Below are 27070 nucleotides of genomic sequence, written 5' to 3' on the forward strand. Positions count from 1 at the left end.
CTTCCCGACCCAAGGATCTAACCTGGGTTTCCTGCACTGCAGGCAGATTCTTTACCATCTGAGCCACCAGGGAAGCACTTCCTTGCCTTATGCCCCTGCCTAAATGTAACTGTTACGAGATTTTCTTAACCATCTTGCTTAAAAGGGCACCATCAACATTCTGATTTCTTACCTTTTTTTATAACACATATCACCGCATTTTTTAAAACATGTGTTTTATCTGTCTCCTCACTTTGGTCCATGAGGGGAAGAATTTTTCAGTGCTAAAAAATTCCAAGAAATAGCACAGTCCTGGGGATAGCAGGTCCTTCAGAATTTTTGTTTATTTTCGGGGGGGGGGGGGGGGTTGCTTTTTGGCTGCACTGCATGGCTTGCAGGATCTTAGTTCCCAGAACAGGAATTGAACCAGGGGCCACCACAGTGGAAGTGAGGAGTACTAACCACTGGACCACCAGGTCCAAATTTCCATATTTGGATAAATTAATAAATGCTGATAAAACTTTGCCTTCCCACCAGAGCTTATTGTTTCAAACTGCCTCAAAAAAATGCTGTTATGTTAGGAATTTTCTATAATAAAAAATGGTTTCATGGGTTTCATGGCCCACTGTCTCTGATTTGGGTAACTCACTATGTAATTTCTCAAATCTTACTAGGTCTGCAGCCTTACTTAATACACTTACTAAAACCATCCCAAAGAAAAAGAAATGCAAGAAGGCAAAATGGTTGTCTGAGGAGGCCTTACAAATAGCTGAGAAAAGAAGAGAAGCGAAAGGCAAAGAAGAAAGGGAAAGATATACCCAACTGAATGCAGAGTTCCAAAGAATAGCAAGGAGAGATAGGAAAGCCTTCCTCAGTGATCAGTGCAAAGAAATAGAGAAAATCAATAGAATGGGAAAGACTAGAGATCTCTTCAAGAAAACTAGAGATAACAAGGGAACATTTCATGCAAAGGTGGGTACAATAAAGGAAAGAAATGGCAAGGACCAAACAGAAGCAGAAGATATTAGGAAGAGGTGGCAAGAATATACAGAAGAACTATACAAAAAAGATCTTAATGACCCAGGTAACCACAATGGTGTGGTCACTCAACTAGAGCCAGACATCCTGGAGTGTGAAGTCAAATGGGCCTTAGGAAGCATTACTATGAACAAAGTCAGTGGAGGTGATGGAATTCCATCTGAACTATTTCAAATCCTAAAAAATGATCTGTGAAAGTGCTGCAGTCAATATGCCAGCAAATTTGGAAAACTCAGCAGTGGTCACAGGATTGGAAAAGGTCAGTTTTCATTCCAATCCCAAAGAAAGGCAATGCCAAAAATGTTTGAATTGCCATATAGTTGCACTCATTTCACATGCTATCAAGGTAATGCTCAAAATCCTTCAGGCTAGGCTTCAACAGTATGTGACCTGAGAATTTCCAGATGTACAAATTGGATTTAGAAAAAGCAGAGGAACCAGAGATCAAATTGCCGACATCTCCTGGATCATAGAAAAAGCAAGAGAGTTCCAGAAAAACATCTACTTCTGCTTTGTTGATTATTCTAAAGACTTTGGCTGGAAAATTCTTTAAAGAGATGGGAATTTCAGATCACTTTACCTGCCTCCTGAGAAACTTGTATGCAGGTCAAGAAGCAACAGTTAGAACTGGACATGGAACAATGGACTGCTTCCAAATTGGGAAAGGAGTATATTGTCACCCTACTTACTTCACTTATATGCAGAGTACATCATGAGAAATGGCAGCCTGAATGAATCACAAGCTGAAATCAAGATTGCTGCGAGAAGTATCAACAACCTCAGATATGCAGATGATACCACCCTAATGGCAAAAAAAAAAGAGGAATTAAAGAATCTGTTGATGAAGGTGAAAGAGGAGAGTGAAAAATCTGGCTTAAAACACAACATTCAAAAAATTAGGATCATGGCATCCCGTCCCATCACTTCATGGCAAATAGATGGGGAAAAAAGTGGAAACAGTAGCAGATTTTATTTTCTTTGAAGGAGGAAACAGACAGAGCTGGACTCCATCTTAGGCCAGGCTGCGAACACTAGGCTACACTCATGGTCACCCTCCCAATGGACTCTGAACTTTGTGCCTGGTGTCTATAGAAATGGCATACCAATGGAAAACCAGACCCTCCGGATGAAAGAGCCTCAGGACTTGTACTTGGATTCTCTGTTGCCTAAAAGAATATGCTAATTATCTCTGTAACAGAACAAAGTGGTAAATTCCATTATGTTTATCTGGATATGACCACAGGCCTATTGATAAATATCCACTGTTTATCTAGTCTTGTGACACATGAATCATGGGTTAACTTTGTTCGTATCTCTCTTTTACCTTGTCAGACTAGTTTCAAGGAATTTGGGGAGGTGGGTTTGAGCAAGTACACTTAGGGTTTATAAGGTTTTCACAAAAACTGGTCGGGGTCCTTGGCTAAGAGGAGACTCTGCCTTGGGCCCACCAGTGTAATAAACTGCACTCCACTATCTGCATTGTCCTTCTGAGTGAGTTTGTTTCCCGGAACACATGGCTACAACATCTTGGGGTCCAAAATCACTGCGGACAGCGACTGCAGTCATGAAATTAAAAGTGTTTGCTACTTGGAAGAAAAGCTATGACAAAGACAGTGTATTAAAAAGCCAAGACATTACTTTGGAAACAAAGGTCTGTATAGTCAAAACTATAATTTTTCCAGTAGTCATGTACAGATTTGAAAGTTGGACCATAAAGTAGGTTGAGTGCCAAAGAATTGATATTTTTTAATTGTGGTGCTGGTGAAGACTCTTGAGAGTCCCTTGGACAGCAAGGAGATTAAACCAGTCAATCCTAAACGAAATCAACCCTGAATATTCATTGGAAGAACTGATGTTGAAACTGAAGCTCAAATACTTTGGCCACCTGATGGGAGGAACTGACTCATTGGAAAAACCCTGATGCTCGGAAAGATTGAGGGCAGGAGGAGAAGGGGACAAGAGTGGATGAAATGGCTGGATTGCCTCACTGACTCAATGGACACGAGTTTGAACAAACTGCAGGAGATAGTGAAGGACAGGAAAGCCTGGTGTGTAACCTATGGGGTGGCAAAGAGTCCAACACAACTTAGCATGTGAACAATGAACAATAACATCCTGAAAAAAAAAATCTCATGTTCTTTCTATATGGTGGGATCACAATATCTAATTGAATCTACAGTTTTCTTCTGACTTCATTTGGCTGCAAGCTCGCTGCTTCTAAAGTCAAACTAACAACTTGGTGTCTGTTATTCATGTAAACTGAAATGCACAACCTAAAACTTGAGAATTATATTTTATTTGGCCAACTTACCAGGGACTTAGCTGGGGACACCACCTCTCAGCTCTGAGAGACTTCTTTGAAGAAGTAAAGTGGGAGCCAGGATGTATAGTAGTTTTTGCAAACCAGGTAGTCAGGACATCAAAAGATTATTGTTAGTTAAATTTTTTTTCTTTAATTAGTCCCCTCAGGGTGTACAGTTGGGGGCAGCTGTAGTGGCTGATGGCTTGATGGCTGGAATATCCTTGGTTTACTGAAATGGCAGGGCATATTTTTCATCCACACTTAATACAAGAGTTGTACCTGTTACTCAGCCTTTAACTTCCTATAAATTTCTGTCATCACCAGCAGACTGTAAGCTCCTCAGAGGCCCAGACCTTTCCTTTGCTGTTGTCCATGGAATCCCTAAAGCCCAGCTTAGAGCCTAGCACGCAGTGACTGCGAAGTCCTAACTGTAACCCTTCCCTGACTTGCCTTATCTGGCAGGGGCTCTATGGTCCATCAGTTCCACCCATCTTACCAAGTTGCTCCCCGCTAAGATTCCCTGACACTACCACCACCTTCCTTCTTTTTTATTTTTTAACCATTTTTATTACTTATTTATTTATGACTGTGCTCGGTCTTCATTGCTGCAAGCGGGCTTTCTCTAGATGCAGCAAGTAGGAACTACTCTCTAGTTGCAATATGCAAGCTTCTCATTGCAGTGGCTTCTCTTGTTGCAGAGCACAGGCTTTAGAGTTGTTGTGGCTTAGTTGCCCTAGGGTATGTGGGATCTTCCTGGCCCAGGGACCGCTGTCTTCTGCATTAGCAGGTGGATTCTTAACCACTGGAACACCAGGGAAGTCCTACCACCACATTCCTTCGGCTTCTCACTGTCTGTACCCCTTCACCTCTCCTGGTTCCATAACCCTTCATGTGCCTCTTCAGGACCAGTTGCACTGTTAAACCATCCTCACCCACATGGAAAAATCCTCTGTCTCACCTTATGGATACCTTGGGCATCTCAGCAAATGCTCAACACTCCTCAATCCTGAAATATTTCCTTCCTTTGCTTCCCTGATGCCATCTTACTGCTCCAGCCCCTCACAGGACTGTGAGATTTGTACCTCAGGTTTCTCTCTTTAGATACAATGTCCCAGACATTGCATAGTTTATATGTATCATCCATATGCATAGTTTATATGCTTCACAATGAGAAAGTCAATTCCTAGGCAGATTGATAAGAAGTCCAGGGGTCCCTGAGGAGAGAGGGATCTGGGGTTCTCAAGGAGGAGGAAAGAACAAACTTTTTTTTCCCCTCTACATTCCTTAGTCTTAGTCACATAAAACATTTTTTTCTTTAAGCCCAGAGCTGATGATTACACAACAAACAACTCAGTTTAAACTCTATACTAGGGATTATATAACAAGTGTATAAGCTTGAAGACAGTTTTTCCTTCTTGAAAACCTTCTGACTAATCCTGATATCTTAGACTGTATATTATGGGAGTGGGTCTGGTAGGATCTTTCTATTGTTAAATTCTAATTCTGTTATCCTAAAATGTAAGTTGTGGGAGTGGGTCTGGTAAAATTTTCACAAACTTGAGACATTTTTTTGATTTATTGTAATAATTAATTAAAAAGGATACAACTCCCTGGCTAACACTAGTGAGGGGGGCATTCTCCGTCCCCCTTCAGATGTCTATGTCAGAAGCTTTCTCTGTCCCTTTTAACTTTAATAAAACTCTGCTATACAAAAGCTCTTGAGTCATCAGGCCTGGTCCCTGGTCCCGAAGTTAAATCTTCTTTGGAGATTACAAATTCAACACCATTCACCATAAGCTATCAACAACTTGTTCATGTCTCTGGAGTCTTCTGTTCATTGTCTCCTGGCAGCCTGGCTCTCACTGGGCACAAGCACCTCAGAAACTGAAGTTCTGACTTCACTTCTGCTCATACCATCTTCTTTCTTCAGTTTTTAAAATTTATTTATTTTTGGCTATGCTGAGTCTTCATTGCTGCTTGAGCTTTTCTCTAGTTGCAGAGAGTGGGAAGCTACTCTCTAGTTGCCGTGTGCGGGCTTATCACTGCAGTGGCCTCTCTCGTTGTGGAGCATGGGCTCTAGGGTGCTCAGGTTTCAGTTGTTGCAGCTCAAGGGCTCTAGAGCATAGGTTCAATAGTTGTGGTGCATGGGTTTAGTTGCTCGTGGCATGTGGGATCTTCCCAGATCAGAGATCGAACCTTCTGCATTGTCTCAACTACAAACTGGCACTTACCAAGAGCATTGCCAATGACTGAACAACAAAGGCATTTGCCATCTGCCTCTACAGAGACTGAACTCCATGCTGCTATAGCTGTTGATCTTCAACAATCCCCGAGGGAGTTCAAGGTGGAGTGAGGCACTCTGTGCTCCAGGGAATCTGGTGGGACAGGTCTTTAGATAGTTGGATGTTTTTAAGAACAGACTTTATTATCTCAATCCTTGCATCTCCTCATATCCAGAGAAGCACTAAATCCCTTCTTAGTGACATCAGACCCTCGTGACTAACAAAAAACCTTTTATAAATTGAGTGCTTCATGGTATTGAACTCCCCCTTCACCAAAACCTTATATACTGACTTTCCCCCAACTGCTGCTTTGGAGCAGTCTCTCAGAGCTACCTGAGATGCTGCCTCCTGGCTTGCAGTCCTCATTTTGCCTCAAATAAAACTTAACTCACAACTCTCAAGTTGTACATCTTTTTTAAGTCGACAGTTGGCAGGTGGATTCTTTACCACTGAGCCACCAGAGAAGTCATGTTATTTTCTTTTGATGGGCCTCAACCTTCCTATAACTGCCTGATCCAAAACAGAGCACCTCCTTGATTCTTCCCCTAGCCAGCATCCCTCCATCACATCCATCTCCTTGGATTATAGATTCTGCCTCCTAAATACCTTGTTACTTCTCTCCAAGCCCCAGGAGTCTACTTCTCTATTTTTCAGACCTGGGCTCTGGCTGATCCTGAACAATGTCAGCTTACACTCTGATTTCTGTTGGGTTTTCTAAACTGCCTCTTGAATTGCATCCTCCACCTACAATGCTTTCTTCCCTCAGCAGTCAGAATTACTTTATTTTATTTTTAAGGCATATATTTATTTTTGGCTGCATCCGGTTTCAGTTGCAGTGCATGGGCTTCTCTTTAGTTGGGACACACGGGATTTTAGTTCCCTGACCAGGGATTGAGCCTGCATCCTCTGCATTGGAAGATGAGTTTTTAACCATGGGACTACCATAGAAGTCCCCAGAGTTACTTTCTGTGAGCCAACCTGGTTGTACATATCTGCCTAATACAGGTTGCCATCTTCCTATTACTTTAGGGACAAAAATCTCATCTCTTTACCCTAGCATTCAAGATACTTCACGGTAGAGTCACTGACTGTCATGTCAGTTACCCCTGCCATCTCTCCCCACCCTATCCCACCCAACACACCCTAAGCTACAGATAAAGCAATCTTTTCAGTTCTTCAAACATTCCTCCAACTTTTGACTAGAGTGCTTCCTGATACTTCCTGCTTACATTTTCTTCAGGTCCCAGCTTAAAGATCACTTCCAGAAATACCCCAGGCCCCTACCACCACTTGCCCACCCCTTGGAAGGTGGGAATTGCAACCTGTTCATCACTGATGTGTCAGTGGTGTGCCTAGAAGGCTTCCAAATATTTCTGAAAATAAAGAGATACGTTAAAGTTAGAAGGAAAAAGTCAAAACCATTGGACAGGTTTATTGAAGCTGAGAATTTTTCTCACAATCCAAATGGCTTCTGGTATAGGCTGTGTGATGTCTCTTTGATCACAAGGCCCCATCCACCAAACCCTGACAGATCATTCCTGTCCTGTTCATTCTGGAATATAATTCATCAAGCTGTCCCCACATGTGGACTCTGCTGTTGGATACAGATCAAGCTCTCTGGAACGTCTGCTTGCACACTTGGCCTTCACAGAACAGTTCCTAGGGACAGGGAGGAAGGGAGAACAGAGATGAATTGGCATATAGTCTATTATTATTGGGGCTTTCCCGATGGCTCAGCAGGTAAAGAATCCACCTGTAATGCTGGAGACACAGAACACTCAGGTTCAATCCCTGGGTCAGGAAGATCCCCTGGAGAAGAAAATAGCAACCCACTCCAGTATTCTTGCCTGGAGAATCCCACGGGCAGAGGAGCCTGGTGAGCTTCAGTCCAAAGAGTAGCAAAGAGTCAGACATGACTGAGCAACTGAACAGCAGCAGCAACTGTTATTATTATTAGTCATACTTCTGACACCAGGTACATGGTGTCTTTTCCAATCCCACATCTCCAACCCTCTTCTAACAAACTGGACAGCCAACAATTTAGTTGTCCACTAAAGATCAGAGCTAGTGTAGACCTCACAGGTCAAGGGCTTAGTCTCATAAGATTGCCCCTACTTCAGACATCAATCACAAGTCACCCATACATCTGACTGATCATCCCATATCGGGGATTCCCACAACTCCCTTCTCAGGTTCAATACTTTGCTAGAATGGCTCACAGAAACACTTTTTGCTTATACTTACAGGTTTATTATAAAGAATGCAACTCAGGAGCAGCCAAATGGAAGAGAGGCATATGAGAAAGTATTGTCATGGGGGCGGGAGTGGGGCATACAGAGCTTCCATGACCAATCTAGCAGAGCTCCCTTCCAGCACTTCTATGTCCTCACCAACTAGAAAGTTCTCTGAACCCCTTTGTTGTTGTTCAGTTGCTAAGTCACGTCCAACTGTTTGTGGCTCCATGGACTATAGCACACCTGGCTCCTCTGTCCTCCACTATCTCCCTAATTTTGCTCAAATTCATGTTCATTGAGTTAGTGATGCTATCTAACCATCTCATCCTCTGTTGTCCCCTTCTCCATTTACATTCAATCTTTCCCAGCATCAGGGGCTTTTCCAATGAGTCAGGTCTTCACATCAGGTGGCCAAAGTACTGGAGCTTCAGCTTTAGCAACAGTACTTCCAATGAATATTCAGGGTTGATTTCCTTTAGGATTGACTGGTTTTACCTTCTTTCAGTCCAACAGACTCTCAAGAGTCTTCTCTAGCACAGCAATTCAAAAGCATCAGTTCTTCAGTGTTCAGTCTTCTTTGTGGGTCCAACTCTCACATCCACACATGACTATTGGAAAAATCATAGCTTTGACTATGCACACCTTTGTTGGCAAAGAGATGTCTCTGCTTTTTGATACACTGTCCAGGTTTGTCATGGGGCTTCCCAGGTGGCACAGTGGTGAAGAATCTACCTGCCAATGCAGGAGATGCAGCAGATGTGGGTTTGAACACTGGGTCCAGAAGATCCCCTAGAGTAGGAGATGGCAACCCACTCCTGTATTCTTATCTGGAAAATTCCATGGTCAGAGGAGCCCAGGGTCCAGTCCATGGAGTCAGACATAACTGAGTGACTGAGCATGCACACACACACACAGGTTTGTCATAGCTTTACTTCCAAGGAGCAAACGTCTTTTAATTTCATGCCTGCAGTCAGCAGCCACAGTGATTTTGTAGCCCAAGAAAATAAAATTTGTCACTGCTTCCAGTTTTTCCCCTTCTATTTGCCATGAAGTGATGGGACCAGATGTCATGATCTTAGTTTTTTTAATATTGAGTTTCAAGCAAGCTTTTCACTCTCCTCTTTCACCCTCATCAAGAGACCCTTTAGTTCCTCTTCACTTTCTGCCATAAGGGTGGTGTCATCTGCATATCTGAGGTTGTTGATACTTCTCGCAGCAATCTTGATTCCAGCTTGTGATTCATCCAGCCCAGCATTTCACATGATGTACTCTGCATAGAAGTTAAATAAGCAGGGTGACAATATACAACCTTTTCATACTCCTTTCCCAATTTTGAACTAGTCAGTTATTCTGTGTAAGGTTCTAACTGTTGCTTCTTGACCCACATACACATCTCTCAGGAGACAGGTAAGGTGGTCTGGTACTCCAGTCTCTTTAAGAATTTTCCACAGTTTATTGTGATCCACACAGTCAAAGTCTTTTGTGTAGTCAATGAAGCAGAAGTAGATGTTTTCCTGGAACATCCCTTGCTTTCTCCATGATCCATGAACTCATTGATGTAAAGGTTTTTATGGAGGTTTCATTACATAGGCATGATTGCTTAAGGGAATGGTCAATCTCTAATCCCTCTCCGCTCACCTGAGTTCAGAGGCTGGGCTGAATGTTCCAGCCTTCTAATCCTCTCTTGATCTTTCTTCAGACCAGCCCACATCTTGAAGCTCTCTAGGGTCCCCAGCCACCATTCATCTCATTAGCATACAGAAGATACTCTTGTTACTCTAGAGATTCCAGGGGTTTTAAGAACCAGGTACAAAGGCCAAATAGTCATTGGTTTTAATTATATCACAGCTTGTGAAAATCATAAGCCTCTTGATGAAGGTGAAAGATGTGAGTTGAAAAATCTAGCTTAAAACTCAACAGTCAAAAACCTAAGATCATGGCATCTGGTCCCATTACTTCTTGGAAAATAGATGGGGAAACAATGGAAACAGTGACAGACTTTATTTTCTTGGACTCCAAAATCACTGCAGATGGTGACTACAGTCATGAAATTAAAAGATGTTTGCTCCTTGGAGGAAAAGCTATGACCAACCTAGACAGCATATTAAAAAGCAGAGATGTTACTTTGCTGATAAATGTCCATAGAGTCAAAGCTATGGTTTTTCCAGTAGTCATGCACAGATGTCACAGTTGGACCATAAAGAAGGCTGAGCACTGAAAAATTGATGCTTTTGAACTGTGGTGTTGGAGAAGACTCTTGAGAGTCCCTTGGACAGCAAGAAGATCAAACTAGTCAATCCTAAGGGAAATCAATTGTGAATATTCATTGGAACGACTGATGCTGAAGCTAAAGCTCCAATACTTTGGCCACCCAGTGGGAAGAGCCAACTCGCTGAAAAAGCCCCTGATGCCGGGAAAGATTGAAGGTAGGAGGAGAGGGGGACAACACAGGATGGGATGGCTGGATGGCATCACCATCTCAATGGACATGAGTTTGAGCAAACTCTGGGAGATGGTGAAGGACAGGGGAGCCTGGTGTGCTGCAGTCTATGGGGTTGCAAAGAGTCGGACACGACTGAGCGACTGAACAACAGCAACAAAAAGAATCATCCCGAGAATGTCCTTAGACCAAGGGTCCATCTGCCCTCCGCTTGGGCAGAGTCCTTGGCCATGCCAGAGAAGGATGCAGCACTTTGAACATTACTTCTTACAGCCACATAATCTTCATTCTCAAACACATTTGTATTTCCTGTGTAGTTTCATACTAAATTTTTGTGGTGGTAAGTTTCTTAATTTTGTTTTTATTGCCAGAAGAGTGTGAGATTTGTCCATCTAAGAATCGAAGTATCTTCAATGCCTTCGTCATCAAAGACCACCACCTCAGAGACCACCCACACTTTGAGCGCTCTAATTTTGTTTTCATGGAACTGACCTAGGTTTCACATGTACATTGGGACCAAAAAGGCATAGAGTTGAAAGCACACATTCTCGTCAGACCTAGATTTGAATCTTCACTCTGCATCTTGGGGAATTTCTAAACCTCAATCTCGTCATTTGTAAATGGGAAAAAAATAGTGTCCCTGTCACCAATAGGACTGGTTTGAAGACTAAGTCAGAAAATGCCCTCAAAGGATTTAACTAAGTAATTGCACATAAAGTCATCATTCGAAAATGTAAGCCATTGTAATACACATATATGGCAAGAAGGAATTCTCATTTTAAAAGCCATAATTAAGCCTTTATGCACAATTTTATACTTTATAGATTATATTTAGAAATTATTGATTAGGTTGGCCTATAACTTCTATAGTCTTGGAGTGCTGGTGGCTTAAGAAATTGATATACCCCTTTTGGAAGTGAATAAGGCAACAAAGTAGCAAGAAGCAATGATGTCTGGGACAACACTGATCCCCTCTGTAAATTCTTCCTGAGGAAATAAATGCATGGATGCAAAAACCTCTATTTATGTGAATTTAAGAGACAGCAGAAAACACTCTGAAAAACATTTCTGGACATTGCAATTAAGAAAACATTTTACTAAAATGAGAGTTCATGAGTCTGACGGAATAGTACACAGCTGGTTGGCTACCTTATTTATATGGATTCAACTAACACAAAATGAATACAACAGGAAAATTGTTAGAAAGTTAGGATATGTTTTTCTATTAAATGAAAAGTCAGAATACTCTCACAGACTGGAAGCTAAGGCATCAAATTGAGAACAGTTGGGTTGGGATGGTAGGATTGCTGTTTACGGTTTCCTAACCTCATTTAAAAAATAAGAACATTTAACAACAACAAAACAAACAACCCAACCTGAAAATGGGCAGAACACCTAAATAGATATTTCTTCAACAAAGACATACAAATGACCAATAGGCACATGAAAACATGCTCAACATTGCTAATTATTAGAGAAATGCAAATCAAAACTACATGAAGTACCACCTCACAAAAGTAAAAATGGCCATCAATAAAAAGTCTACAAATAACAAATGCTGGAGAGGGTGGGAAGAAAAAGGAACCTTACTACACTGTTGGTGGGAATGTAAATTTGTGCAGCCACTATGGAAAACAGTATGGAGGTTCCTTAGAAAACCAGAAATAGAATTACCATATGATCCAGCAATCCCACTGTTGGGAATATATCCAGATAATACTATAATTCAAAGAGATACATGCACCCCTATGTTCATAGCAGCACTATTCACAATAGTCAAGACATGGAAACATTCTATATGTCCATTGAGAGATGTACAGATAAAGAAGATGTAGTATATATACACAATGGAATACTACTCAGCCATAATAAAGAACAAAATAATGCCATTTGCAGCAACACGGATTCAACTAGAGATTATCCTACTGAATGAAGTAAGTCAGAAAGAGAAAGACAAATGTCAATTGATGTCATTTATATATGGAATCTAAAATATGACACAAATGAACTTATCAATGAGGTGCAAACAGACTCACAGACAGAAAACAGACTTGTGATTGCTAACAGTGTGGGGGTGGGGATGGAGGAGGAATGGACTGGTAGTTTGGTGTTAATAGATGCAAACTATTATGTATAGAGTGTATGGACAACAATGTCCTACCATATAGTACAGGGAACTACATTCAATGTCCTGGCATAAACCATAATGGAAAAAAACATAAAAAGAATGTGTGTATACATACACATACATATATATATATATATATATATATATATATATATATATATATATATATATATATATATCTGTCTGTCTGTCTGGAGGAGGGCATGGCAAGCCACTCCAGTATTCTTGCCTAGAGAATCCCGTGGACAGAGGAGCCTGGTGAACTACAGTCTCTAGGGTCGCACAGACTCGGACACGACTAAAGCAACTTAGCCCACATGCACACATGAATGTATGTATAACTGAGCCACAGTATTGTACAGCAGAGATTCACACATTGTAAGTCAACTATTTCAATTAAAAAAATAGAGGAACAAAATAGGGCCAGTACCAGGTGGAGTTGGTCCCCTTCAATCCAATGGGTCCAGCCTCTGTTCTTCTTTTCCCCCTTCTGCACACAGGTGAGTCTGTCATTGTCCCAGGTGACCAAGCTCTGCATGAGGGATGGGAGAAAATACTGATTTGCTCTGGCAGCATCCTCAGATATGACTAGAGAAGGTGTCAAGGACCTTGCAAAACTAAAAGTCTATGTCATGACTTTAATTTTTGCCTTGTGGGCTTCCATGTTGGCTCAGTGGTAAAGACTCCACTTGCCAATGCAGGAGACACAGATTCGATCTCTGATCAGGGAAGATCCCATATGCCTCAGAGCAACTAAGCCCATGAACCACAACTATTGAGCCTGTGCTCTAGAGACTGAGAGCCACAACTACTGAGCCCATGTGCCTTAGAACCTGTGCTCTGCAACAAGAGAATCCACCTCAATGAAAAGGCTTTGCACCAAAACTAGACAGTAGAGTTGCGCCACAGCTAGATAAAACAGCCCACAAGGCAACAAAGACCCAGCACAGCCAAAACTAAATAAATAATTTTTACCTTGCATTTTCTGTTATCCACGCCTTTGTTATCCTCATCAAATTCTTCTCCGACTTTAAATTTCACAACATAGTTCCTGAAGGTGCTGTTCGTGTGGATGGTAAAAGAATCCCCATTCTGCTCAATCACTTTCTGTGGCTTCAGCATCTTGGCTATCTTACGAGTGGCAAAGTCAATATCTTAAAAATAATTTTTTAGAAAGAAAAGGCATTTCAACATTTACTTGAGACGCAAAAGCTAAGGATTTGGCAGCTGTCCTCAAAATCATTGCATCTGATGGTTAGTGTTTCTCAGGGTTTTGGTATAGACAGTTCCCATTTAGTGGCTTTGAACGCATTATGAACTAGAGGTAAAGGCTGCTTATTTTGTTTATTTGTTTAATATTTATTTATTTGGCTGCCTTGAGTCTTAGTTAGCAACAGGTGGGATTCAGTCTTCATTGTGGTATGTGTAATGTTTAACTGTGGCATGCAACTCTTAGTTGCAGCATATGAACTCTATTTCCCTGACCAGGGATTGAACCAGTGCCCCCTGCATTGACAGTGCAGAGTCTTAGCCACTAGACCAGCAGGGAAGTCCCAAGGTTGCTATTTTAAATAGAGGAAAAGTGAAAGGAAAGTCCTTCAGTCATGTCTGACTCTTTGTGACTGCATGGACTATACAGTCCATGGAATTCTCCAGGCCAGAATACTGGAGTGGGTTCCCTTCTCCAGGGGATCTTCCCAACCCCAGGATTGAACCCAGGTCTCCCACATTGCAGGCAGATTCTTTATCAGCTGAGCCACCAGGAAGCAAAGTGCAATTTTAGCCAGAGCTGAGGGAGGTGACAAAGTGAGTGGTGAGCTGTGCATATCTTGGGGGGAAAGAAGTGTAGGACTGGAGAAGGAAATGGCAACCCACTCCAGTATTCTGGCCTGGAGACCCTCATGGAGTCTAGTGTGCTATAGTCAGAGGGGTCACAGAGTCAGACACAACTTCGCAACTAACCAGCAACAGCAAGTGTATGACAGAGCTCACTAGGACTCTCAGGAAGTGCATGTCAGATGGTCTCAGGAACCTCCAGGAACCTTGGGGTGGCTGGAGAAGAATGAGGGAGAATGGGGAGGAGGGGAGAACCTAGAGATGAGATTCGGGGTAGCATAAGGGACCATCGGGCTGTAATTCAGAGCATGATGGAGTTGGATGGGAGCCACTGGAATATTTAGAGCAGGTGACATGATCTCATTGGCAGGCAGCCACAACTGCTGGCTTGTCATCCCGAACATTCCTATGAGTCACGGGACATGGTTCCCCTATTTAGGGAATGTCCTGTTCATGTAGAATGAAGTTTCAGGAATCATTTCAGAGATTTATGTACTTCATTGCAGATAACATGGTCCCAAAATCGACCCCTGTTTTAACTTGTTTGCCTAATAGATTCATTTTTTCCCGACATGACTGGCCCTCAGAGCTAGCTGTGATTTTCAGGGCTGGGTGCCTCACATCTCCATTTCCAGCCTAGAAGATGTAGCTAAGCCCTGCATAGCGCTCCATGAGCATCGCATTAGCCCCTACCCATTTTTTTCTTTTTAATGTATTTTTTTTGCTGCACCACACAGCTTGCAGGTTCTTAGTTCCCCCGAACCTAGGATTGAACCCTGGGCACTCAGCAGTGAAAGTGCTGAGTCTTAACCACTGGACCACCAGGGAGCTTCCAGTTCTACTCATTTCTAAGCTCAATGATAGTGTGAATGTCCTTGTCTTAAGAAAGCTTTTTTTTTTTTTTTTTTTGGCTTCCCTGGTGGTCCAATGGTCATGAATCTGTTTTGCAATGCAGGGGACACAAGTCTGATCCGTGGTCCAGGAAGATCCCACATGCCACAGGACAACTAAGCCACTGTGCCTCTACTACTAGCCCATGTGGAGCAACTACTGAAGTTTGTGTGCCCTAGAGCCCATGTTCCCCAACAAGAGAAGCCACTGCAATGAGAAGCCCACACACTGCCACTAGAGAGTAACCTCCCCCTCACACCTGTGCTCTCTGCAACTAACTAGAGAAAGTCCATGTATGATAACAAAGACCCAGTGTAGCCATAAATATATAAATACTTTTTTAAAAGCTGGCTGCCTGAAAAAAGAAAAAAAAAGAAAGAAAGCCTTTCTTAGAATGAAATAATGTCATTTTTGGTATATTGTCACCCTGCTTATTTAACTTATATGCAGAGTACATCATGTGAAATGCCAGGGTGGATGAATCACAAGCTGGAATCAAGATTGCCAGGAAAGTATCAACAACCTCAGATATACAGATGATATTGACCTAATGGCGGAAAGTGAAGAGGAACTAAAGAACATCTTGATGAAGGTGAAAGAACAGAGTGAAAAAGCTGGCTTGAAACTCAACATTCAGAAAACTAAGATCATGGCATCTGGTCCCATCACTTCATGGTAAATAGACTGGGAGAAAAATGGAAACAGTGGCAGATTTTATTTTCTTGGGCTCCAAAATCACTGAGGACAGTGACTGCAGTCATGAAATTAAAAAATGTTTGTTCCTTGAAAGACAAACCTAGACAGCATCTTAAAAAGCAGAGACCTCACTTTGCTGACAAAGGTCCGTATAGTCAAAGCTATGCTTTTTCCATTAGTCACGTATGAATGTACTATGCTTAGTTACTCATCGTGTCTGACTCTTTGTGACCCCATAGACTATATACAGCTCGCCAGGCTTCGCTGACCATGGGGATTCTTCAGGCAAGAATACTGGAGTGGGTTGCCTTGCCCTTCTCCAGGGGATCTTTCCAACTCAGGGATCGAACCCAGGTCTCCTGCGTTGCAGGCTGATTCTTTACCATATGATCCATCAGGGAAGGCAAAGAATACTGCAGTGTGTAGTATATCCCTTCCCCAGGCAATCGTCCTGACCCAGGGATCGAACTGTGTCTCCTGCATTGCAGGTGGAGTCTTTACCAGCTGAGTTACCAGGGAAGCCCATGGATATGAGAGCTGGACCATAAAGAAAGTTGAGTGCAGCTAGCTCCTCCAGACTATAGAACCCAAACAAACGTTCTTCAGTGTCCAAAGGACAAGTTGCCTTTCTTCTCCCTTCAATTTGGCAGAAGCTAGGAGCGAGCAATATTGTTGGATCTGCTGAATCAGCTCTACTCGAAAAAGGAGTTATTTCCCCCCTCAGAAGGGATGCTGGCTGGGACACATTGAAACAAACTCTGTGGGGCCCGCCTCATTGCAAATCTCTTCTGTGTCTTTCCTTTCTTTTTTTTGTAGAAAATAGACTTCATTCAGCTTCCCTGGTGGCTCAGACAGTAAAGAATTCGCCTGCAGTACAGGAAACCTGGGTTCAATTCTTGGTTGGGAAGATTCCCTGGAGGAGGGCCTGGCAACTCACTCTAGTATTCTTGCCTGGAGAATCCTGTGGATAGAGGAACCTGGTGGACTACAGTCCATGGAGATGTAAAAAGTCAGATACGACTGAGCGACTGGAAATCATCAGTAAGTTCAGGGTTTTGAGCATGAGCGACCCATTCTCCTTGCTTGGCACTGCAATAAAGCTTTCTCTGCTCCAAACTCTGATGTTTCAATTTACTTGGTCTCACTATTGTAAAATAAAATTCATAGTTTATGGCAAGACAAGAGAAATTTAAACATAAAAAATCTTTGCCTTTAGGCCTCCCCCTCTACCGCCCTCCCCACCACACTGTGTATATGTGTGCATACTAAATCACTTCTGATTCAATGAAACTATGAGCCATGTCAGGTAGGACCACTCAAGATGGACGGGTCATAATAAAGAGTTCTAACAAAACGTGGTCCACTGGAGAAGGGCATGGAAAACCACTTCAGTATTCTTGCCTTGAGAATACCATAAACAGTATGAAAAGGCAAAAAGATATGACACTGAAAGATGAACTCCCCAGGTCGGTAAGTGCTCAATATGCTACTGGAGAAGAGTGGAAAAATAACTCCAGAAAGAATGAAGACACAGAGCCAAAGTGAAAACAATGCCCAGTTGGGGATGTGACTGGTGATTGAAGTAAAGTCCAATGCTATAAAGAACAATAATGCATAGGAACCTGAAATGGTAGGTCCATGAATCAAGGTCAATTGGAAGTGGTCAAACAGGAGATGGCAAGAGTGAACATCGACATTTTAGGAATCAGTGAACTAAAATGGACTGGAATGAGCAAATTTAATTCAGATGGCCATCATATCTACTTCTGTGGCTTAGAATCCCTTAGAAGAAATGGAGTAGCCCTCATAGTCAATAAAAGAGTCTGAAATGCAGTACTTGGGTGCAGCCTCAAAAATGACAGGATGATCTCTGTTCATTTCCAAGGCAAAACCATTCAGTATCACAGTAATCCAAGTCTATGCCCCAACCACTAATGTCAAAGAAGCTGAAGTTGAACAGTTCTATGAAGACCTACAAGATCTTCTAGAACTAACACCAAAAAAAGATGTCCTTTTCATCACAGGGGACAGAGGAATGCAAAAATAGGAAGTCAAGAGTACATGGAATAACAGGCAAGTTTGACCTTAGAATACAAAATGAAGCAGGGCACAGTCTAACAGAGTTTTGTCGAGAGAATGCACTGGTCATAGCCAACACCCTCTTCCAACAATACAAGAGTCGACTCTACACATGGACATCACCAGATAGTCAATACTGAAATCAGACTGATTATATTCTTTGCAGCTGAAGATGGAGAAGCTCTATACAGTCAGCAAAAACAAGACCAGGAGCTGACTGTGGCTCAGATCATGAACTCCTTATTGACAAATTCAGACTGAAATTGAGGAAAGAAGGGAAAACCACTAGACCATTCAGGTATGACCTAAATCAAATCCCTTATAATTATACAGTGGAAGTGACAAATAGTTTCAAGGGATTAGATTTGATAGAGTGCCTGAAGAACTATGGACGGAGGTTTGTGACATTGTACAGGAGGCAGTGATCAAGTCCATCCCCAAGAAAAAGAAATGCAAAAGGCAAAGTGGTTGTCTGAGGAGGCCTTACAGATAGCTGAGAAGAGAAGAGAAGGCAAAGGAGAAAAGGAAAGATATATTCATCTGAATGCAGAGTTCCAAATAATAGCAAGGAGAGATAGGAAAGCCTTCCTAAGTGAAAAATGAAAAGAAATAGAGGAAAACAGAATGAGAAAAACTAGAGATCTCTTCAAGAAAATTAGAGATATCAAGGGAACATTTTATGCAAAGATGGGCACATTAAAGGACAGAAATGGTATGGGCCTAACAGAAGCAGAAGATATTAAGAAGAGGTGGCAAGAAAACACAGAACTATACAAAAAAGACCTTAATGACCCAGATAACCATGATGGTGTGATTCCGCACCTAGAGCCAGATAACCTGGAGTGCGAAGTCAAGTGGGCCTTAGGAAGCATCACTACGAACAAAGCTAGTGGAGGTGATGAAGTTCCAGCAGAGCTATTTCAGATCCTAAAAGATGATGCTGTTAAAGTGATGCACTCAATATGCCAGCAAATTTGGAAAATTCAGCAGTGGCCCCAGGACTGAAAAAGGTCAGTTTTCATTCCAATCCCAAGGAAAGGCAATGCTAAAGAATGTTCAAACTACTGCACAATTGCACTCATCTCACATGCTAGCAAAGTAATGCTCAAAATTCTCCAAGGGAGACCTCAGCAGTACATGAACTGAGAACTTTCAGATGTTCAAGCTGGATTTAGAAAAGGCAGAGAAAAAAAAAAGAAAAGAAAAGGCAGAGGAACAAGAGATCAAATTGCCAACATCTATTGGATCATCGAAAAAGCAAGAGAATTCCAGAAAAACATCTACTTCTGCTTCATTGACTACACTAAAGCCTTTTAACTATGTGGATCACAAAAAAACGTGAAAAATTCTGAAAGAGATGGGAATACCAGACCACCTTACCTGCCTCCTGGGAAATCTGTATGCAGGTCAAGAAGCAACATGGATGCTTCATCAAGCATCAGACATGGAACAACAAACTGGTTCCAAATTGGGAAAGGAATTCATAAAGGTTGTATATTGTCACCCTACTTATTTAACTTATATGTGGAGTACATCATTCAGAATGTCAGGCTGGATGAAGTACAAGCTAGAATCAAGACTGCTGGAAGAAATATCAATAACCTCAGATATGCACATGACACCACCCTTATGGAAGAAAGTGAAGAAGAACTAAAGAGCCTCTTGATGAAAGTGAAAGAGAAGAATGAAAAAGCTGGCTTAAAACTCAACAGTCATAAAACTAAGATCATGGCATCTGGTCCCATCACTTCATGGCAAATAGATGGCAAAACAATGGACACAGTGACAGACTTTATTTTCTTAGGCTCCGAAATCACTGCAGATGGTGACTGCAGCCATGAAATTAAAAGACGCTTGTTCCTTTGAAGAAAAGCTGTGACCAACCTAGAAAGCATATTAAGAAGCAGAGACGTTACTTTGCCAACCAAGGTTTATCTAGTCAAAGCTATGGTTTTCCAGTAGTCATATATGGATGTGAGAGTTGGACTATAAAGAAAGCTGAGTGCCAAAGAATTGATGCTTTTGAACTGTGGTGTTGGAGAAGACTCTTGAGAGTCCTTGGACTGCAAGGAGATCCAACCAGTCAATCCTAAAGAAAATCAGTCCTACATATTCATTGGAAGGACTGATGCTGAAGCTGAAGCTCCAATACTTTGGCCTGATGGAAAGAAGTGACTCACTGGAAAAGACCCTGATGCTGGGGAAAATTGAAGGCAGGAGGATAAGGGGATGACAAAGGATGAGATGGTTGGATGGCATCACCTACTCGATGAACATGAATTTGAGCAAGCTCTGGGAGTTGGTGATGGACAGGGAACCCTGCCATGTTGCAGTCCATGGGGTCACAAAGAGTGGGACACCACTGAGTGACTGAACTGAACTGAACTGAAAGCTTGGCCTCTGCCCCAATTCTCTCTGGAATCTCCTCTGCTCAAGCCCCTATGTGAATAGCTTAAAAATTCCCCAATTTTGCCATTCAAGGAGACACTGCTTTGAGAAAGATCTGCACTGTTGTCCTTATTTGCTTTAAGTAACTATAAATCCTTTCTTCTCCTGATATTTGGCTAGGTTGTTTCTCTTGGCTGTATGCCCACAAAGAGGTGAATTTGAGATCTCTTGGTTTGTATTTTAGACACTCTTAGAATATAAAATCTCATCCCACCACCTCTAACAAATAGGGAATTTAACAGAATTCAGAGGCTGTATAGCTTTGATTCTATTACCAACAATCAATGGCTAGTTCTGGGTTTCCATTTTGGTGCTCTGCTATACTAACTAGCCTCTCTATTCCAGAAATCCCTCAGTTCAGTTCAGTCGCTCAGTCGTGTCTCACTCTTTGCGACCCCCATGAATTGCAGCACGCCAGGCCTCCCTGTCCATCACCAACTCCCGGAGTCTACCCAAACTCGTGTCCATCAAGTCGGTGATGCCAACCAGCAATCTCATCCTCTGTCGTCCCCTTCTCCTCCTGCCCCCAATCCCTCCCAGCATCAGGGTCTTTTCCAATGAGTCAACTCTTCGCATGAGGTGGCCAAAGTATTAGAGTTTCAGCTTCAACATCAGTCCTTCCAATGAACACCCAAGACTGATTTCCTTTAGGATGGACTGATTGGATTTCCTTGCAGTCCAAGGGATTCTCAAGAGTCTTCTCCAACACCACAATTCAAAAACATCAATTCTTCGGTGCTCAGCTTTCTTCGTCCAACTATCACATCCATACATGACCACTGGAAAAACCATAGCCTTGACTAGATGGACCTTTGTTGGCAAAGTAATGTCTCTGCTTTTTAATATGCCGTCTAGGTTGGTCATAACTTTCCTTCTAAGGAGTAAACATCTTTTAATTTCATGGCTGCAATCACCATCGAAGTGATTTTTGAGCCCCTAAAAATAAAGTCTGACACTGTTTCCACTGTTTCCCCATCTATTTCCCATGAAGTGATGGGACCAGATGCCATGATCTTGGTTTTCTGAATGTTGAGCTTTAATCCAACTTTTTCACTCTCCTCCTTCACTTTCATCAAGAGGCTTTTTAGTTCCTCTTCACTTTCTGACATAAGGGTGGTGTCGTCTGCATATCTGAGGATATTGATATTTCTCCCAGCAATCTTGGTTCCAGCTTGTGCTTCTTCCAGCCCAGCGTTTCTCATGATGTATTCTGCATATAAGTTAAATAAGCAGGGTGACAATATATAGCCTTGAGGTACTCCTTTTCCTATTTGGAACCAGTTCCTATTTGGAACCTCTTTGGATTCCAGAAATCCCTAGCACACTTATATTTCTTTTGGGAAACAGACTGCAAATAAGAGTTAATGTGTTGTCTGGATCCAGTATCTTTCTGGAACCAGAACCAAACATTAAAAAAGGAGTTGTGGGACTTCCCAGGTGGTCCAGTGGTTAAGACTCCATGCTGCCATTGCAAGGAGCACAGATTCAATCCCTGGTTGGGGAGCTAAGCCCCCACAGGTCATACAGTACAGCCAAAATAAATAAACAAAATTAAAATTTTTAAAAAATAGGAGCTGTAAGGCAGGATATCAATTCAATACTATTTGGTTTAATCCTTTGTGAAATGGGTTGGATGATAAATGAATACAGCTAATAATGTAAATAAGGGCTTCCCAGGTGGTACAGTGGTAAAGAGTCTGCCTTCCAGTGCAGGAGACACAGGTTTGATGGTTCAATCCCTGATTGGGAAGATCCCCTGGAAAAGGAAATGGCAACCCTCCAATATTCTTGCCTGGAGAATCCCATGGACAGAGGAGCCTGGCAGGCTACAGTCCATGGGGTTACAAAGAGTTAGACACAACTGAAGTGACTTAGCATGAATGCACACAATATAAATAAATAGAGCCTCTGTTAGCCTCTAGGATCTCATAAATAATGGATAAACTTTTACCGAAATCATGAAAAAAGAAGTCTCAAACAAGGAGTCACAGCATAACTTACAGAAAAGTAAGACAGTATTGGGGAAAGGTGAAGGATTTCATGAATACACATTTGAAAAACACTGTTCATAACACTCAGAAGGCTGCTTTGTGATACTCAACAGGCTTAACAAAAGATGTTTCACACACTTGAAACATTCACCCTGACTCCATTCCTTGTTTTCTTCTCTAAGAAATTTGCTCTAAAAGTCATGGGAATGACTAAAAAGAAAGCACTGCAAGGCAAAATTCAAAGCCATGCCCTGATCTCTAACACTTATCCTCCACAAAGACATCAGATGCTAGCCGGAGAAACCAGGGAAGAAAGCACTTGTGAGGACTTCCCTGGCAGTCCAGTGATTAACAACCCATAAACTTCCAATGCAGGGGCACAGGTTTGATCCCTGGATAGGGAACCAAGATCCCACATGCCATGGGTTGTGACCAAAAACAACCTCCCCCACCAAAAAACCACAAACAAGCAGAAAAAGAAAGCACTTATGATCACATGTCCCCACTAATTTGAGGGTGAGGTGATAAGTAAATTGTCAGGGCTTACTACCTTTACGAAAAATAATCATTAATTCCTTATTATGAATTAGAAACAGAGAGGAAATGAGATTCAGATTAAGGGTAGCAGAAGATGCCACCCCAAAATATGCCACTTGTCATACTTCATTTTGAAATGAAGGCCATGGGAAAGCAGAAAAGCCCTGCCCTCCCCCAGAGCAGGACATAATTTTGTAAATGTGTCCCCTGCTCTCCCTGTATCAGGTTGGACAGAAATTAGGGACACAACTCTGAACTCCTATCAGCCTAGAGATGGCACCAGGAGAATTTACATAACAAACTTTACTCATTCTTATTTACCATTAGTTCCTGCATGTGTTTATCTTCCCACAATTTGTCACCCCTGGAATCTTAAAGCCTTTTTCTTTATCTTGTCACTTCTCTACAGAATTATTACTCTTTGCTCAGGTGCCATATAGCTTCCTTTTTTTTTTTTTCTTTTTCTTTCTTCTTTTAAAAAAATTTTTGGCCACATCTGGTGGCGTGTGGGATCTTAGTTCCCCAACCAGGGATCAAACCCATGCCCCCTGCATTGGAAGTCGAATCTCAACCACTGGCCCACCAGGGAAGTTCCCTAAGCTCAGGTTCTAACCACTCTGAGATACTCATCACTGAATGCTCCTGAGTGTATTCACCATGCATGTGTTAACAAGCTTCTGTTTGTTGTCTTGTTACTCTGTCTCTTAGTATAATTTACAGGGTCCCAACCAATGAAACTAAGAAAGGTAGAGAACTAACATTTTTTCCCTTGCCTATAAGGTTTCTGTCAGTATGAATCTGATTTAGCTTGTTTCAGGCCTCCCTGCTTAGTGTGAGAAAGGGAGGGTAAAATCCTACCATAGGTTGGGAGATCTTACAGACACACTGGAACCTTAGAATTGCTGTTTAGTCACTCAGTCATGTCTGACTCTTTGCAACCTCACGGACTGTAGCCTGCCAGGCTCCTCTGTCCATGGGGTTCTCCAGGCAATAACACTGGAGTGGGTTGTCATTTCCTTCTCTGGGGGATGTTCCCAACCCAGGGATCAAACCTGCATCTTCTGTGTTGGCAGGCTGATTCTTTACCACTGAGCCACCTGGGAAGCCCAGAATGGTACATTCCAAAATGGCTAAAATATCTGATTTTATGTTATTTATTTATTTTTTTTTAGCGTGATTTAAAAAAAAGGACCCCCTGCTGTCAATTTGCAGATGGAGAAACCCAAGCCCAGGTCAGATAATGCAGAAGAGGAGCCAGAGCAGCCCCCAGTCCCCCAGAATTCCGGAAGCTCTGGCCCGATCAAAAGTGACCCTGATCAGGGACTTCACTGGTGAGCCAGTGTCTAAGACTCCATGCTCCCAATGCAGGGGGTCTGGGATCCATCCCTGGTCAGGGAACACGTCCCACCTGTCCCAACTAAGAGTTTGCATGCTGTAACTAAAGAGCTCACATCTTGCAACTAAGACCCAGCGCAGCCAAATAAAAATATAAAGTTCAAAGAAGATCACTGTCTCCTTTCACCATTCTGATAGCCTTCGCAAGTTCTGCTGGCTGGTAGGGTAGCCAACTTCCACTTGTGTCGGTTGAACATTAGAAACATGGCTAGTCCTGGCTTGAGGTATGCTGCCAGCTTCAAATGAACTCCTATTTAACAACAGCAACACAAAAAGGTGCCTCTGATTGCTGTTATTTAGTCAGAAGCGCTGGCATGAGCAGGTGCTCAGAACCACCAACGCTGAAGAATTAAATTACCGGCAGAAGGAACTGAGCATCAGTATCAAAGGGAGGCATTCTACCGTCACTGCAGGAAAGAAACTCTGAGGACCCCGCCGCCCGCCTACACCCCCCGAGGCCCCTCCCGTATTTCTTCCTCCCTGCCCGGCAGGAGAAAGTGGAAGCAAACCCTCCAAGCACCGACCCACAGTCCTCCTGACTGGAATTGGGCCCCGGGGTGGGGGGTGAGGGGGTAGCAGCCTCTAAAGGGTCTGGGTTTCTTAACCCCCGCCCCTCGATGAGAAGAGGAGACCAGAAAACTAAAGATGTCAAACGTGTCTCCAGAACTCTAACCCGCACTAGAGCCGCCGCGGGGCGAGGGTGGGGCCGGAGGCCGAGCTCCGGACGGTCCTCAGGGGCCCCGGAATCTGCGTCCCGGAGCATCTCCAGGGGGCGCTGATGCTGCGGGCCGGGACCTCCCCTGGACTCGAGGATTCCCTGAACCCGTCGCCCAGAGACCCGCGTTAAAGCGGCCGAGGGGCGAGGATCTCCGGGGGAGGGGCTTCGGGTCGGGGCGCCTCCCCGACACCCATGGGCAACCCCATCGTGTCCCCGACTCTCCCTGCGAGGTGGCCCACGCCACCGTCGCCCCCGCCTGCTAGGAAGTCCGCGATGGGACAAGAGCTTTGGCCGCGTGGACCGGGCACCGGCGGACAGACGGGAGGACAGACAGAATGGCCGACTGGGAGAGGAAGGACGGGAGGGACCAGGAGACCGTCAGACGGGTGGAGAACAGGGGAATGCGGGAAACCGAAGGTTGGGGGGACAGGCGGCTGGACTGAAGGACTAGCAGACGGTCGGAGGTGGAAGACCAACGACAGTCAGATAGACGTTCTGGGGGACGGAGGATAGATGCGGGTGGGGAAGTGGGGGACCTGGCGAACCCGTAGTAAGACTCCAGGGAAGCACGGATGCAGGTGAGGGGACGCAGGAAGACGGACCAGCAGGCCAGCCCGGAACCAGACGCGCGGCCAGAACCAGAGCCCCCCCCCCCCCCCCCCCCCGCCCCCCGCACTGCCCCTCCCGCCTACCTAGGGCCCGCACGTAGCCCTCGACGTTGTCGCTGCTGAGCAGGTTCCAGGTGCCGCTGAGGTCGGAAGGCATGGCGGGGCTGGGGATGGCACCGACAGGGGCGGCAGGGACTGGGAGGCCGATGTCTGGCCAGGGAGGCCGATGTCTGGCCGGGGAGGCGGACTGGGCGGGACGCGAGGGGACAGAGCCGGGAGGGGCCGTGCGGGAAGTGCTGGGCACAGGCCTCCTGGAAATCCGCTCCACTTCCAGCCTCCTTGTCCACGCGCTCCTGGGCCTCTGTCCTCTTCTGCTTTAACTCCAAAGTGGACGTACCCCACACCAGGATCAGAGCTACACTTTTTTCTCTGCCTACATGTTAATATGCTTTTCCCAGGTGGCTCAGTGGTAAAGACTCCTCCAGCAATGCAGGAGACACAGGAGACACCAGTTAGATCCTTGGGTTGGGAAGATCCCCTGAAGAAAGAAATAGCAATCCACTCCAATATCCTCCTCTGAGAAAGCCATGGATGGAGGAGCTTGGCGGGCTCCAGTCTGTGGGGTTGCAAAGTTGGACACGACTGAGCCCGGACACACACATTAATAACCAAGAGATCTCCTTCAAATGCGTGGATTGCTGGGTCAGCTGCAAATAATATACCAATAAATCCAGTGCTAGTGGTCTCAATAAATAGGCGGTTATCTTCCTTACCTATCAAGCTATCCTGGGATAAGTGGCAACTTCGTGACATAGAAGTGGCATCTCTGGACTTCCTTGGTGGTCCAGTGGTTAAAAATCCACCTGCCATAAAAGGGGACATGGGTTCCATCCCTGGTCTGGGAAGATTCCATATGCCATGAGCCATAAAGCAGGTGCCCCACAGCTACTGGGCCCCAACCCTAAAGACCATGCTCTGCAACAAGAGAAGCCACCACAAGGAGAAGCCCACACACCGCAACTAGAGAGTAGTCCCCCATTCTGCAACTAGAGAAAAGCCTGAGCACAGCAATGAAGACCCAGCACAGCCAAAAATCTTAACTTATTAATTAAAAATATTACATATAAAAAAGTGGCATCTCTGTATTCTCCTGGCCTTTCATCCCTGTTGGTTACTTCACTGTCCTGAGTTGGCTGCTGGAACATCCACATTCAAGGTGGGAAAGAAGAGGTAGAGAACCACCTGCCATTGTCCCTTCACCAGATTCCTGTTTACACTCATTGACCAAAACCATATCATAGGCTACTTCTAATTGCAAGGGAACCTGGGAAATCTAGTATCTAGTCTTCAGTCTTGACAGTAAAGAAAAGCAAAAGAGGAGGGTGTTGGGGATATGCACTAACCTATAACATTAGCCCCGAATACCATCTCTATAGGCTGGCTCCATGACTTACCTGTTCATTTCTTT

General features: G+C 43.7%; 1 protein-coding gene across 1 annotated transcript; it reads right to left on the minus strand.

The window, feature by feature from the left end:
* Window positions 1–6999: 6999 nt before the first annotated feature.
* RBP7 (retinol binding protein 7) lies at window positions 7000–25854 on the minus strand. The gene is made up of 4 exons (XM_061161229.1): window positions 25687–25854; window positions 13379–13557; window positions 12834–12935; window positions 7000–7260 (listed from the first exon to the last, which is right to left on the minus strand). Exons 1-4 carry the CDS (start codon window positions 25757–25759, stop codon window positions 7210–7212), a joined length of 405 nt encoding a protein of 134 aa, XP_061017212.1. The 5' UTR covers window positions 25760–25854; the 3' UTR covers window positions 7000–7209.
* Between the last annotated feature and the right edge of the window lie 1216 nt (window positions 25855–27070).

Source organism: Dama dama, chromosome 14 (assembly GCF_033118175.1).
Source record: "Dama dama isolate Ldn47 chromosome 14, ASM3311817v1, whole genome shotgun sequence".
Taxonomy (NCBI): Eukaryota; Metazoa; Chordata; class Mammalia; order Artiodactyla; family Cervidae; genus Dama; species Dama dama.